Source organism: Solanum stenotomum, chromosome 8 (genome assembly GCF_019186545.1).
Source record: "Solanum stenotomum isolate F172 chromosome 8, ASM1918654v1, whole genome shotgun sequence".
Taxonomy (NCBI): Eukaryota; Viridiplantae; Streptophyta; class Magnoliopsida; order Solanales; family Solanaceae; genus Solanum; species Solanum stenotomum.
Window position 1 is genome coordinate 55,245,240 of NC_064289.1, and position 13,204 is coordinate 55,258,443.

Here is a 13,204-nt window from a genome sequence, read left to right on the forward strand (position 1 = left end):
TTAAACTGACACACATGTTAAGAAAACAATGATTGACATAGTGAATTTACCATTTACCCTATTAATTATGAAACGTATGAATTAAAAACTTAAGATTTTCAAGAAGTTCTACTTTTTTCAAAGTAATTAATTAAGGATATAATAGATAAAAAAAATATTTTTTCTTGATTTGTCAAATGGACAAGAAATTAGAGACAACTAAAAAAGTTAAAATGGACAAGTAATTAAGAACAAAAGGATATTTTTTTAAATAAGCTAATATTAGAAGGTTGGCCAAAACAAGCTAATAATCCATAGTCCAATTTAAAACCCTACTGGATCCATTATTTTCACCCTGAACTGTGCGCAATGGTGCTTAAAAAGATCAAAACATAAAATAAGATCATATTCATTCTGAATCAATGTCATGGCTGCTTAGATGTAGACAACTTATAAAAACCCACACTTTCTATATCCACATCACAATTCAACCAACAACTACATATCCAGTGAAATCTCACAACTGAGGAGGATAGAATGTACACAATTCAACCAACAACTACATATCCAGTGAAATCTCACAACTGAGGTGGATAGAATGTACATACGCAGACAGACCTTACTACTACCTCACGAAGGTAGAGAGGTTGTTTCTGAATTCTCATATTACAACATTTCCCATCAACAGCTGATTAGAGAGCACTGACCACCTTCTTCATTATCATCCATCATAACAAGTGCATAAACCAACTACAGTATCCCATCATTTCATAAAACGAAAAACGTGTGTCTGCACCAACGAGCTCTATAGTATCATGCAGATGCAGTGAGCTTAGCGCGGTTCAACCATGATGTGATAGCCGAACTTACAGTTGATAACTTTGACATGGCTGTCTGCTTTAAACAGAAAGGATTAAATTTCCTTCCAATTTTAATGACATTGATGGATGAGCTGCAACTAGGGACCGGGGCAGTTCCTTTGTACGCTTTGCAGATGAAGCTAATGAAGTCCAGGTAGTCCTGCAACAATGAAATGTATTGTCAAGAGTACAGAATTTTCATACAGCAAACCATAAAACAATCTCTCTACGTTCACAAGGTAAGAGGGTAAGGCGGCGTACACACCACCCTCCCAAGACCCCACTTGTGTGATTACACTAGGTATGTTGTTGTAAAAATTGTACAAAACAAAAACTTCGATAGCAGATAGATATAGAAAAGACTTCGAGAAACTGTTGAGAGCCAAGGCAATTTCAAAGGTAAAAAGCTCTATATCAGCACAGAAGATTGAAGTCCGCTCCTTAAAGTGTAATGCTGGCAACTTTCATATTATTGTGAAATAGTTTACAGGGGAAATGTTGGGTGTGTGTGTGGGGGGGGGGGGGGGGGGGGGGGGGGGGGGGGGGGGGGGGGAGAAGGAGTTTATTCTCGGCGTGCATGCAGGAAAAGAACTCGAAAATATATTTCGACAAACAGTGAAAAACGGACTATAACACTAGATAATAAACAGTGCAAGTTCTGAAATGTAGAGTAAGAAGAACTAACATCATAAAGTGGTTGACCATCAACAACAACCCACGGTACATATTTATGTGGAGGTTGAAGGGCATTCGTCTCAGCCGCATACTCTAGTTCGAGCTGCACATAAGATCAAGTAACATTAATTCACAGAACATAAGATGTTACAATAAGAAACAAAACATTGTACCATCAAAGCTCTTAATAAATCAAATTTGCTTCCGATAAGCTCGATAATAATGATTTTCTGTTGTTGGAATTCAAGCAAACAAATGGATGCTAGGACTAGCTTGCTGAGTTATTCTACACAATTTCATCAATCTCAAACAGCGCATGTGAGTAACTTAAATCCTCTCCGGTCTCATCATAGCAAGAAACGAGGAAGACATCATTTGTTCACCTGCACCACTACAAATTTCTGAAGTACTTTTACCACTATGTTAGCAATTTTGTTTTGAATTTCTTAATTAATTTGACTCACTTCTCCTCTATATGCTACTCTCATAAATCATGAGAATAAGGTTAAAATTACAATTTCGTTAGCCAAGCCGCCACTTGTTTGCCAAAACCTGTGGGTTTATTTCTTGAGAACCAAAAACTAGGTGTTTCAAGATTTTCAGAAGTTCCTTGTTCTAGTGGAAAGGGAGACAAACTTGAACACTAACGCGTCTCAGACTTGACAACAGAGGTGACTACATTTCAATGGAATTTGATGAGTATTGTTCAAGTCATTGGATCATACATGAAAAGACAGTTCCCGAAACCCCACCACAACACGATGGTGTAACTAAAAGGATGAATTGCCTCATGGTTGAGAAGGTGAGAAGCATGCTCAGAATGGCTCAAGTGCCAAGTCATTTTCAGATGAAGCAGTTCAGACTTCAGAAAACCTATTACTTGATCAACAGAAGTCTATTAATTTCACTTGGTTAAGATATCCCGGAGAAAGTTTAGACGAATGAGGAGGTGTCCTACTCCCAAGTTAAAGGTGTTCATGTGAGAGCTTCAGAACATGAACTGTAGGAGCAACAAATGAAGTTGGAAAATCCCTGCATATTCATCGGTTACATATTGTGGGATCCCGAAAAGAAATTTCAAGAAGCAGAAATATAGGTTCCAAGAGAATAATGTGGAATTGCTAATAAACAGTCAGTGTTGCCAGGAAAAAAAAACAGCCCATAATCTTGTTACATTAATTCTACTTCTAACCATCTTGTAGGCGGAGAAAGCACTATAGAAAGAGTAGAGAAGGTTGCTGAGAAAGAGCACCCTGATGAAGATGTTGAGGAAGCGGCGCCACTTGATGATCCTACTCAAGAAGTAGAGCAACCACAAAGGAAATCAAAAAAGGCAAAGGGTAAAATCATTAATCATCCAAGTATGCTTCCTCAAGTATATCCTCATTAGTGATGAGAGGAACCAAACAGTCTTAAGAAGGTATTGGATGAAAGTCATGCAAAAAGAGATGGAATCTTTACAAGAAAATAGTATCATTTGTAAATTTTTTATAACTTTTTATCATTTTGTTGTACATGGATGACATGATTATTATATGACAAGACAAGAAGTTGATCAAGTTGACGGGAGACTTGTCCAAGTCATTTGTAGAAAGGTGTGGTTGTCACAAGCGAAGTACATCGAATGTGTACTTGACTGCTTTAACATGAAGAATGCTAAGTCAATCTGCACACCACTTGCTAGCCGTACAAAGTTGAGCAAGAAGATGCGTCTTAAAACAAAGGAAGAGAAAGATAGCATGGGAGAAGTTCCCTATTCCTTTACCATCGGGAGTTTAATTACGCAACAGTTTGCAACACATGACATTGCTCATGCAAGCGGTGCTGTCAACAGGTTTCTTGAAAATCCCAGAACAGAACACTGGGATCTCTCAACTGGATATTCCATGTACCGGAGAAATATCTCAAGGGACTGCTTGTGTTTTGAAAGAATCGATCCTTTCGAGCTGTGATTTATTCTTTATTGAGAATGATTTTCCACATTTGAATCTTGGTTTTGTTGTTTCTCTTTTTTATTCTCGCTGTCACGTCCGTTTTTATTCTTGTAATATACCCTGAATAGTATTTTTATGTGCTATTTACCAACACATTGAAGGGTATATCCAAGAGGGAGAAAGAGGAGGTATATCCAAACAGGTGGAACTATAACTATTACGATAACGAAGCAAGATATAACAGAGAATACTTTGCTTTCTTTTTAATTTTTATGACTGTCTACTTAAACTTAATTTCGTGAAGAATACATTCAAATTCAACTACTTCTATATACATAGATGAATAACACAAGCTAGTATGCTCAAGAATGTATATCTGTGAGCTGACAATAGCCGACTTGAAAGAATTCCTCTTCATATTCATATGCTCAACATCTATTGATCAAGGATATAGAACAACAATGGAAAACAAAAGTTCTTTTTTTTGCTCATTATGATGTGAAATTATAAATTCAAATACATCTTTACAGCAAAGTAATTCAGAAATAATACCAACTTACCATGAAATGCTCAATAACACCCAAAAAACAAAAACCGGAGAGAGAAATAGAAAGGACATGATTTATGATTAGCTGTAAATCAATCAAGAGAACTAACCTCTTTCCCTCGCCCACCGAGGACACAATCAGTAACAAGCTTTTTCTTCAAATTCAGTTTTTCAAAACATGTTTCCCATTGGGTATAATTCTTGTGGTAGACCAGACTTTCCACACAGTAAATGAAAGGAAAGTGTTCATTCTGCATAAAAAATCCAATAAAAATGCAACCAGAATTTAGAATAGCCTCCTTAGAGAGATATAAAAGTAACATGCTACCTATCATTTATCAAGTAACTCACTAACGTGGTGCTACACATTATCTTTTAAAGAGTTGTTTGTTTCAAGCTACATAGCTTTAGACTCTCCAAAAAGTTTTTGACAGTTGTGTGTAGGATACTCCAAAAGTAGTGCATTTTTAGAGAATCCGACACCAGTAAGATGACATTTTTGGTGAGTTCAAGCAACATAGGTTTCAACACAAGTTATGCAAGGATTAGTAATACAAATATTAGTAACGCATGGATTATTCCTTCCTATACATCAAACTGAACGTGCTCTAGATGAAATGAGCTGTGATGTTTTTAAGCTTTTCAATGAGCAAACCACAACTTATCGAAACCATGCCCAACAACTTTAATTAGAAGCTTACCAAATCTGGCCAGGCATCAATTGCACACGCCTCTACAATATCCAGAAAGCATTCAGCTTTTCCATGCTGCAACCATTACAAAGAGAATTTCATAAATCTCTAGTTTTCCCTGATACTAAGCATCATATAAATATATACTTATGTAACAACAACAACAACACACCCAATGTAATCCCACAAGTGGGATCCGGAGAGGATAGTGTGTACGCAGACTTTACCCCTACCTTGGGAGTTAGAGAGGCTACTTCCGGAATATATATGTGTAAGAACCACAAAATAAAACTTAACTAGCCAAACTATACCCCGGATACAGATCTAGTCCTTCTCAATGGGTTCAACTCCACTCACTCTTTATTTGATCAGCCATTATACATACACAAAAATATTACAAAATGTATAAATATCACACTCTAAACTCAGAGGTGTCATAGTTTACTTGGTTCAACTGAACTAGTAGTATTCTGGAATATGAAAAGTTATCAAATTTTAACTTGAAATTGTGTTTGGACATGCATTTTACTTTGAAAAAATTTGAACTTTCATGAGAGGAAGTCCCAGAAATCCAAAACCTCATCTAAGCCCATTTTTGGAAACTGTCAAACACATATTTAAATGTAATTTTTCTAAAATCTATGGTCAAACGCTAGCTAAATTTCGGATCCGCCACCAATTGAGTGGCGGAGCTAGAGTAATCTAGCAATTTGATGAATATGTACATATTAAAGAACTATAATCCCAAATCCATAAGCTTCAAAATCAAACTACACATGAACCCCCACTAAAAAGGGGAATCTTGGATTACCTGACATTTGAAGGTATTGTCTGGTTGAAGTTTAGTATTGCCCCATGGAACAAGCTTAAGATCAACAATATCAATCATCCCATTCTTGAAAATCTTAGGTAAGTAATTAACGATGAAATTGGAACAGTAAGGACAGAGACTTTCATAATACAAAGTCAAGGAAACTTTTTTCTCACAAGAAATTGAAGAAAATTGGGTAAAACATAGCAAGCAAACTAGGAAATATGAGACTACATTTTTTTGGAAAGAAAATTCCATTTTTGACAACATAGAATTTGGAAAAAAAACTTGTATTTTATGGGGTTTGAGGTTTCTACAAGATTGAATTTGGGGATTAAGTAAAAAAAAAATTCTTGGTTCTTGAAATTTCACGGCAGAATGAGAAACACGTGGAATGAGAAGAGAGGAGACACAAGGAGCGTGGTGAATGATGAGGAACTGTTTTGAAGAAGGGAAGTATCATCCGTTACGTATTGTTTTATAATATATATTATTTTAGAGTTATCGACTTATTGTATTGTTTTAATGAATATAATGTTTTGATAATTGTGTCATTCTTTATCGTTATATAATCACACATTCATAATTTGGATGATAAATCTGTAAGAAAAATAGGCTATGAAATAAAACTGCTATGAAAAGGTATAGTAAAAAAAATGAAATATATATAACTATTAAATAATAAATAAAGATAAAACGATATAAAAAAAAATGAGAAGAAAATATTAAGATAATGACATGATCACATTGTTTGCGTCTAAAGTTTCAATCCTGAAATACAGCAAACAAGAAAGGAAAATAGCAAGCCAAAAATAGTATTTGTATTTGAATTTATGCGAAGCTTACAATCTTTATAAAATCTTAAAAAAAAGATATGTAATCCATTGATTCTTCTATTTACGATTATTCTTGATTTGATGGAATACTTGCGACTCAACACTTGAAGCAAAGATTTTTTTTGGTATATGGTAGAAAATTTATAACCTAACGTAAAAGTCTCTGAATCAGGAGCCACTTTTTCATTGCAAAGTGGACTCCAACAAAATATAGTAATTCATGTGTATTTGAAATATGTAAACGTTCAACTTTTAACATACTAGTTTTTATACATATGTTATACATAATTAATTCATATATTTCAGACATCTTAGTTCACAATAATACGTGTTGTATACAACTTTTACATCACAACACCTATTCAAATTTGACAGACAATTCATATCTAATTTCATACACTAATTTTAGCTATGTCCAAAATTTTATAATTATTTCATTGTGTTCAAGATGTCACATACTATATTGATACACAAGTTATTCGTATTGTTTATGACATTTAAATTCACAAATATTTATCTGATAAGTTTACATGTTAAATCAAATATTGAATGAATAACGTCATCTGTCATACTGAAAAAGAAGAATAACTACTTATTTCAAAACAAACTTGTGGACAATTCCTCGAAATATCAATGACAATCTTAATAGAGGTTGAATGAACAATAGAGAGAACCAAAATTGATGAAAGATATAATATTTTACCTCTAAAATAAACTCGAATAACACGATATGTAATTAAGATACCTTTCGCAGAGTAAAAAAAAATCAAAACTTAATTCGACCGTATATATTTAACACAAATTGCACATGTTTAGCTGAAACAATAACTACTTCGCCAAACAAGAGACTCGTGAAGTACGACAGACCGATATTAATTTATTAGAAGTATATCTACAAAATACGTTATTGCACATACATAATTTCTTAAAACATGACTAATGAATGCTAATTTGACATCTTATTAGTTGGTAATATATTGTAGAGTAAATTTTAGGTTTAGCAAACATAAAAATTATATTTGTATGCTGTAGATATAGTTTGTATAATTGCGCTCCATAGCAAACTTCATGTTTGTTATGACTATTAATATGTATATTTCGATATACATATACGAATATGGCTATTAATATGTATATTTCAGTATGCATATACAAATGACTATTAATATGTATATTTCAGTATACATGTATGAATGACTATTAATATGTATATTTCGGTATACATATATGAATATGGCTATTAATATGTATATTTTGGCAAACATATACGAATCAATTGTATATTTGTGTTTGTATAAAGCGAGAAAGAGAGAAAGACAAAAGAAAACTAGGCAAGGGAAGATCTGTATTTGTATAATTATAAGTGTATAGGACAAAAATATATGTATTTGTATATACAATTTTTTCTCGCGTTATACAAACACAGACGCATTTTATACATTTGTGTTTGTATAGTGAGAGAGGCGAGGGAGAGAATGTCGAGTGAGATCAGGAGAGTGGCGAGCGAGAAATTCAGGGAGAGAGGCAAATGACAATTGTTTGCTATGGGTTACATTAAATCAAACTATGGTTATACCATTCAATTTGAATTAATAATTTGCTATTTTATACAATTTTATTGTTCTAATCTCTTTTTCTTATGAAAAGTAGTTGGAGGCCCAAATTAGTAATCCATTAAAAGCCCAGCCCAACTTATCCATATGCCATAGGCTTGCAAGGTTATAACAAAAAAACTAGGGTTGAAGTATTTCTCTCGTCTTCTTCAACGTAGCAGTAAAAAAATATAGAGAAATTGTTAGACCAACAAAATGGTTCGTTCTTCTAACCTTCATTTCTTCACTGATTAAGTTTTTTTTTTGTATGTACTACGATGCATCTATTTATCAATCTTATACACTTTGCTGAGTTTTGTTGGTACAATTTTTTTCATGGATTATATCATGTAGAAACATATTTTAATTACTGGGTCGGTGGAAAAATAAAAACTTTGTGAAGGAAACATTGGATTTGTTCAAAATTTTTTCTGTGATCAATCAGTTTCATGTCATTGATGCCAAAATCTACTTGTTTGATAGTGAAATTTTTATTGTAGTTTTGTTGTAGAGATGCGACCTAAAAACTAATAGGGTGCCAGATCGGTCAAATAAGTTTAGTGTTTTTACTTGTAGTTGTGGATTGAGTACTGGTTATATACTTTTCTTCTAATGGTAATTAATAAATTTTTGGGTCATCAAATTTTTTAGTTTCATTACTGTCTCATTCTATTCGATTGTCTCGGTGTTGTACTCAGTTTCATGACTTGTTTGCGGAAGATAGAGTGTTTATTCGAAGTTGATCCAATACCCTTTACATGATCTATACGGCTTAATTTATAGTTCTCTGATGATTTCGGTCATTTACTTCAAGTGGTATTTGGATAGGCCCATTCAATAGGTCTGATGCTATAACTTTTCCTTACAGTATGAGTCATGACTTCTGTGAACCTTGTTTATGGAGGATGGTTTTCTTTTTTGAGACAACTTTGCCATTCCGCATGTGTATTGATCCTTAGACCATAAAGTGGTTGATTGGTTTTGTGTTATATATCATGTTGCATACTTAGCGTTACTTTTACATTTTTGGAAACAAAATGCATGTTGAGGATATATTGAGGAAATTTTATATAAAAACTTAGGCTTTCATTTATTTACAGGCTAGAGGTTTGAAGAAGCATCTGAAGAGGCTCAATGCCCCAAAGCATTGGATGATTGATAAACTTGGTGGAGCATTTGTAAGTGCATTATCTTTGAGTATTTTCCAAGTAACTCGAGATGATTTGGAGTTGCTTTAGCTTAAAAAATTATGTCTTTTGCTCTATAGGCTCCTAAGCCATCATCTGGGCCACACAAGTCAAGGAGTGCTTGACATTGGTCATTATCATACGAAACAGGTTGAAGTATGCTCTCACATATTGAGAGGTGATCTCAAGTATGATGCAACAACAAGTTATGGTTGATGGGAAAGTTAGGACAGATAAGACATATCCTGTTGGTTTCATGGGTAAATGCTCTTTATCTACTTCTTCTGTTTTTATTAAATTTTCTAATGTACCATCTATTGATGTGCCGCGAAATCGTAGCACATTTGATGCTTAATAACTATGAACTAATACTGGAATTAAGTGATATTTTGGGATTATTTGATGGGTTTGTTAAATGTGTAGGCAGAATCTGGGTTGTACAGAAAAAGAAGCAGAACTGATATTGGCCCAGGTGAAGTTCACGGCCAACTTCATGAACCGTTAACTTCGTTACGGTCCGTGGTTGAGCACGTGAAAGTGGGGCAGAACTGGGCCTTGAGAAGATGAAGAGCAAGAATAACGAAGTGAAGATCACGGAGGGTTATACGGGCCGTTCTTCTTACCACGAACCGTGGTACCTACCGTGAAGCTGAACCAGTATAAAAGCAAGAAAGAGTTAAAAGAAGGTTGAAACCCAAGTAAAGACCACGGGTGACTTCACGGGCTGTGGTCCTCACTACGGACTGTGGTGTCTCTCGTGGTACATTTTCTAGTGACCAAGTTTGAAGACCCACTCTGGGAAAGCTCCAAGGCAAGACCACGGAGGGCTTCATGGTCCGTGAAGCCCTTGACGGGTTGTGGTAGTGGCCGTGACAAGGCCCGACAACTCAGTCCTAACTTGATTATAACTCATTTTAAACATTCTATTTTGAATTACTTTAGGTTGTTTTGTGCATTATTATGCATTATCTGACGTTTCACGACGAGGAACAGAGAAAAACTTTAGTTTTAGATTTTGGATTCAGATTATTGTCATCGGTGGGACGTTGTTCATTTCGATCTTGAGATTATCAAGTGGTTGTTGATTTACCAATTATTTTTGTAAGTAATTCTTAACATGTTTTCATTATCTATTATTGATTATTTGCATAAGAACATGAGTGGCTAAACATCACGACTGGGTGTGTGGGATCGATAATGATATTCTAGTTGCGATTCTGTAAAATGAGTAAAAGGCAATCTTTGTTTACAACTTGTAGTTTACAACTTTCATTATCAGTTTAGTCTATTGAGTGCACGCTTTAGACAGTCTTGTATCTGGTGTTTGTTCGAGAGAAAAACATCAGTTGGGAAAAAACTAAACTAAGTTTACGAATCAAAGTTAAAGTTGGATTTTGAGAGAAGGGATCTTTAACACCATATCAAATTAAGTGAAGTCCAATATCGATAACACTTAAGTTTGAGAGAATTAGAGTTAATATTATCTAATTAGGCTGAGAAGCATTAGATTTATTTAATTCGCAAAGAGTCTGTAAACATTGATTTACTTGACACTCAATTTACGGAGAGTGTTATAATCGATGTCATGGTGAACACAAAACCTGGTTTCTTAAAATTAATTGAATCAACTTACAACGAGATCTTTTGTGAACCGTGTAACTAAGTTTTGACTGGAATTGCTTGCTGATAGAATACTTTTCAATTAAACCAAATTTTACTTTCCTTGTTAATTGTTTAGGAAATAGTAATGACAATTGAGTAAACGCGATAGTGAAACTTTATCTGTAAAGAAATTCTCTGTGGGAAAAAGTTCAACTCTGGTTGAGTTCTGTAAATTGACAACGACTGTTTACACTCTTTATTTGGAGTGTAAGTTTGGACGTATCATCTATTCATGTTATATTGACAGTATTTGATGTTTACGTGGTTTAAACATCTGCATTATCTTATAAGTATATTTGAAAAGAGTATTAAAGTACTTGTTGAAAAGTTAATTTGATCTATAAAACATCACATTAAAGTTTAATTCTTAATTCTTTGAAGAATTTAATGATTTTGATTTCTTAAAGTTGTTTAGAAAGAGAATCGTGTTGAACATTTCGAAACATTCTAAAGTAGGTAGAGCCATATAAATTGGAACTTCTGGAGTACTATGGATACGTGATATGTTTGTCAATAGAAGTTTTGGTTCAATTTTCATTATTTTTTTTCGGCTGTCTGGCTTGTTTTGCTCATTGACAATAAATAATTTTATCTTTCTATATACAGATGTTGTTTCCATTCCGAAGACTAATGAGAACTTCCGTCTCCTTTATGACACCAAGGGTCGATTCAGTCTTCACTCTATCAGGGATCAGGAGTCCAAGGTAGCTTAATATTTTAATTTTTGCTTTTGTGAGGAATTTCTCTGTTAGATTCATTTCCTCACCTTGCAAAGTTTATTGGTGGTATATTGCTCTTATTTAAATGTTGTTCTTCCCATTATCAGTTTAAGCTCTGCAAGGTTCGCTCTGTGCAGTTTGGTCAGAAAGGGATCCCATACCTGAACACTTATGACGGAAGAACAATCCGCTACCCTGATCCGCTCATCAAGGCCAATGATACCATAAAGCTGGACTTGGAATCTAATAAGATTGTTGATTTCATCAAGTTTGACGTTGGGAATGTTATGATGGTGACTGGAGATAGAAACAGGGGACGTGTTGGTGTTATTAAGAACAGGGAGAAGCATAAGGGTATCTTTGAGACCCTCCACATCCAGGATTCTCAGGGTCATGAATTTGCTACACGTTTGGGAAATGTGTTCACTCTTGGCAAGGGTACTAAGCCGTGGGTTTCACTAACCCAAAGGTAAAGGAATTAAGTTGACCATCATCGAGGAGGCACGGAAGAGAATGGCTGCTCAATCTGCCACACCTGCTTAAACTGTCTCGGTCGCTAAATTCATTGTTCCAAGTCAATTTCACGCTTTTGCAGCGTGGATAAAGTTAAGTTTTGTAGTTTGGACCCTAAATGTTTTGTTTTGTTTAGTAATACATAATTTAATTTGCGAGAAGCCTTTCAGATATTTGTATTCTTGGTTTTAGCTTGTCCATCTTTTTTATGAGAAGATTATTAGACTTCATTTATGGATCAAACCTTATTTCTTTTTGTTCCAAATTTGAAAAAGAGTTCTCATTTCCTATTTTCTTTTAAGCCATTGAGTAGTAGTTAAGATTTGTTGCAGTGAGTATATCATTTCAAGATTCTGGTCAACTTGGCATCTGCACTTTATTTCCTTTTAGTGCTGAACAGATGTTAAGAGTTTAGGATATTACTGGTACCAATTTTCTATCTTGTTTTAGAACAGTCTGCACAAAGCTATTATGGTAGTAGCTATGGTTCCATATTTCCATACCAATTAACTATATTGTCTTGGTTGGTTTAGCAATTCGACTATTTCACCATGTAGTTGCTATCTTCCACCAGCACTCACCAACGGAAAGAATTCACTTGATGTTCTTGATTGGGTTAGGATTTGAACCTTTAATCACTCGGGTCTTCTTCCACACCACTAGGCTAGATCCATTGTACCATTTGAGTCTTTAGTACGGTGTTTTTCGAGATGCGATAAATATGTATAAATACACTTGGTTTATTGTTTCTTTTCACTTTGTTTAGGTGGGAATATGAACAAGACTCGAGTACAGAGGCTTGATGGATATATATCACTTTTCCTTTTCATTCAATATTTATGTACTTAAAATGTTAAATGCAACAAACAACCTTTCCCTTTTCATTGTTACCTAACGATGGATTTAAACAACACGATACAATAGAATTTAAGTAACAACTAAAACGAAACATGGTATTTAAACCAACAATACTATACAACGGGTAACAACCATCCAAACAAGGTGTTAGTCTCCAGCTAAGGGAGTATATCATAGATTGTCCGACTGAAATTCAGTAGGGATGTGAATTGTCGAGATGTGAGAACAGGTAAGAAACAAAATGTAGTAATTCATATGTATTTAAATTATATGAAGATTCAAATTTTAACATACTAGTTTTTATACATATGGTATACATAACTCATTCATATTTTTCAG

At 34.3% G+C, this 13,204-nt stretch overlaps 2 protein-coding genes across 2 annotated transcripts in view; one reads left to right on the plus strand and one right to left on the minus strand.

The window, feature by feature from the left end:
- Positions 1–429: 429 nt before the first annotated feature.
- Positions 430–5,921, minus strand: LOC125874561 (gamma-interferon-responsive lysosomal thiol protein-like). Its single transcript, XM_049555462.1, has 5 exons — positions 5,499–5,921; positions 4,697–4,762; positions 4,106–4,246; positions 1,525–1,617; positions 430–999 (listed from the first exon to the last, which is right to left on the minus strand). Exons 1-5 carry the CDS (start codon positions 5,766–5,768, stop codon positions 793–795), a joined length of 777 nt encoding a protein of 258 aa, XP_049411419.1. The 5' UTR covers positions 5,769–5,921; the 3' UTR covers positions 430–792.
- Positions 5,922–8,120: 2,199 nt separating this feature from the next.
- Positions 8,121–13,204, plus strand: part of LOC125874145 (40S ribosomal protein S4) — a 52,167-nt gene continuing 47,083 nt past the window's right edge. Inside the window, exon 1 of the mRNA XM_049554983.1 lies at positions 8,121–8,145. Coding sequence (XP_049410940.1) covers positions 8,143–8,145 — 3 coding nt within the window. The 5' untranslated portion in view covers positions 8,121–8,142. The remainder of the gene's footprint in view (positions 8,146–13,204) is intronic.

Bases quoted from the DNA above. Each gene is read 5' to 3' on its own strand.
- LOC125874561 (XM_049555462.1), bottom strand. From the start codon at position 5,768: ATGTTGTCAAAAATGGAATTTTCTTTCCAAAAAAATGTAGTCTCATAT. The intron at 4,763-5,498 runs GTAATCCAAGAT...TAATGGTTGCAG, and splicing joins ACAATACCTTCAAATGTCAG to CATGGAAAAGCTGAATGCTT. The intron at 1,618-4,105 runs GTTAGTTCTCTT...TCTTATGTGCAG, and splicing joins TCGGTGGGCGAGGGAAAGAG to CTCGAACTAGAGTATGCGGC.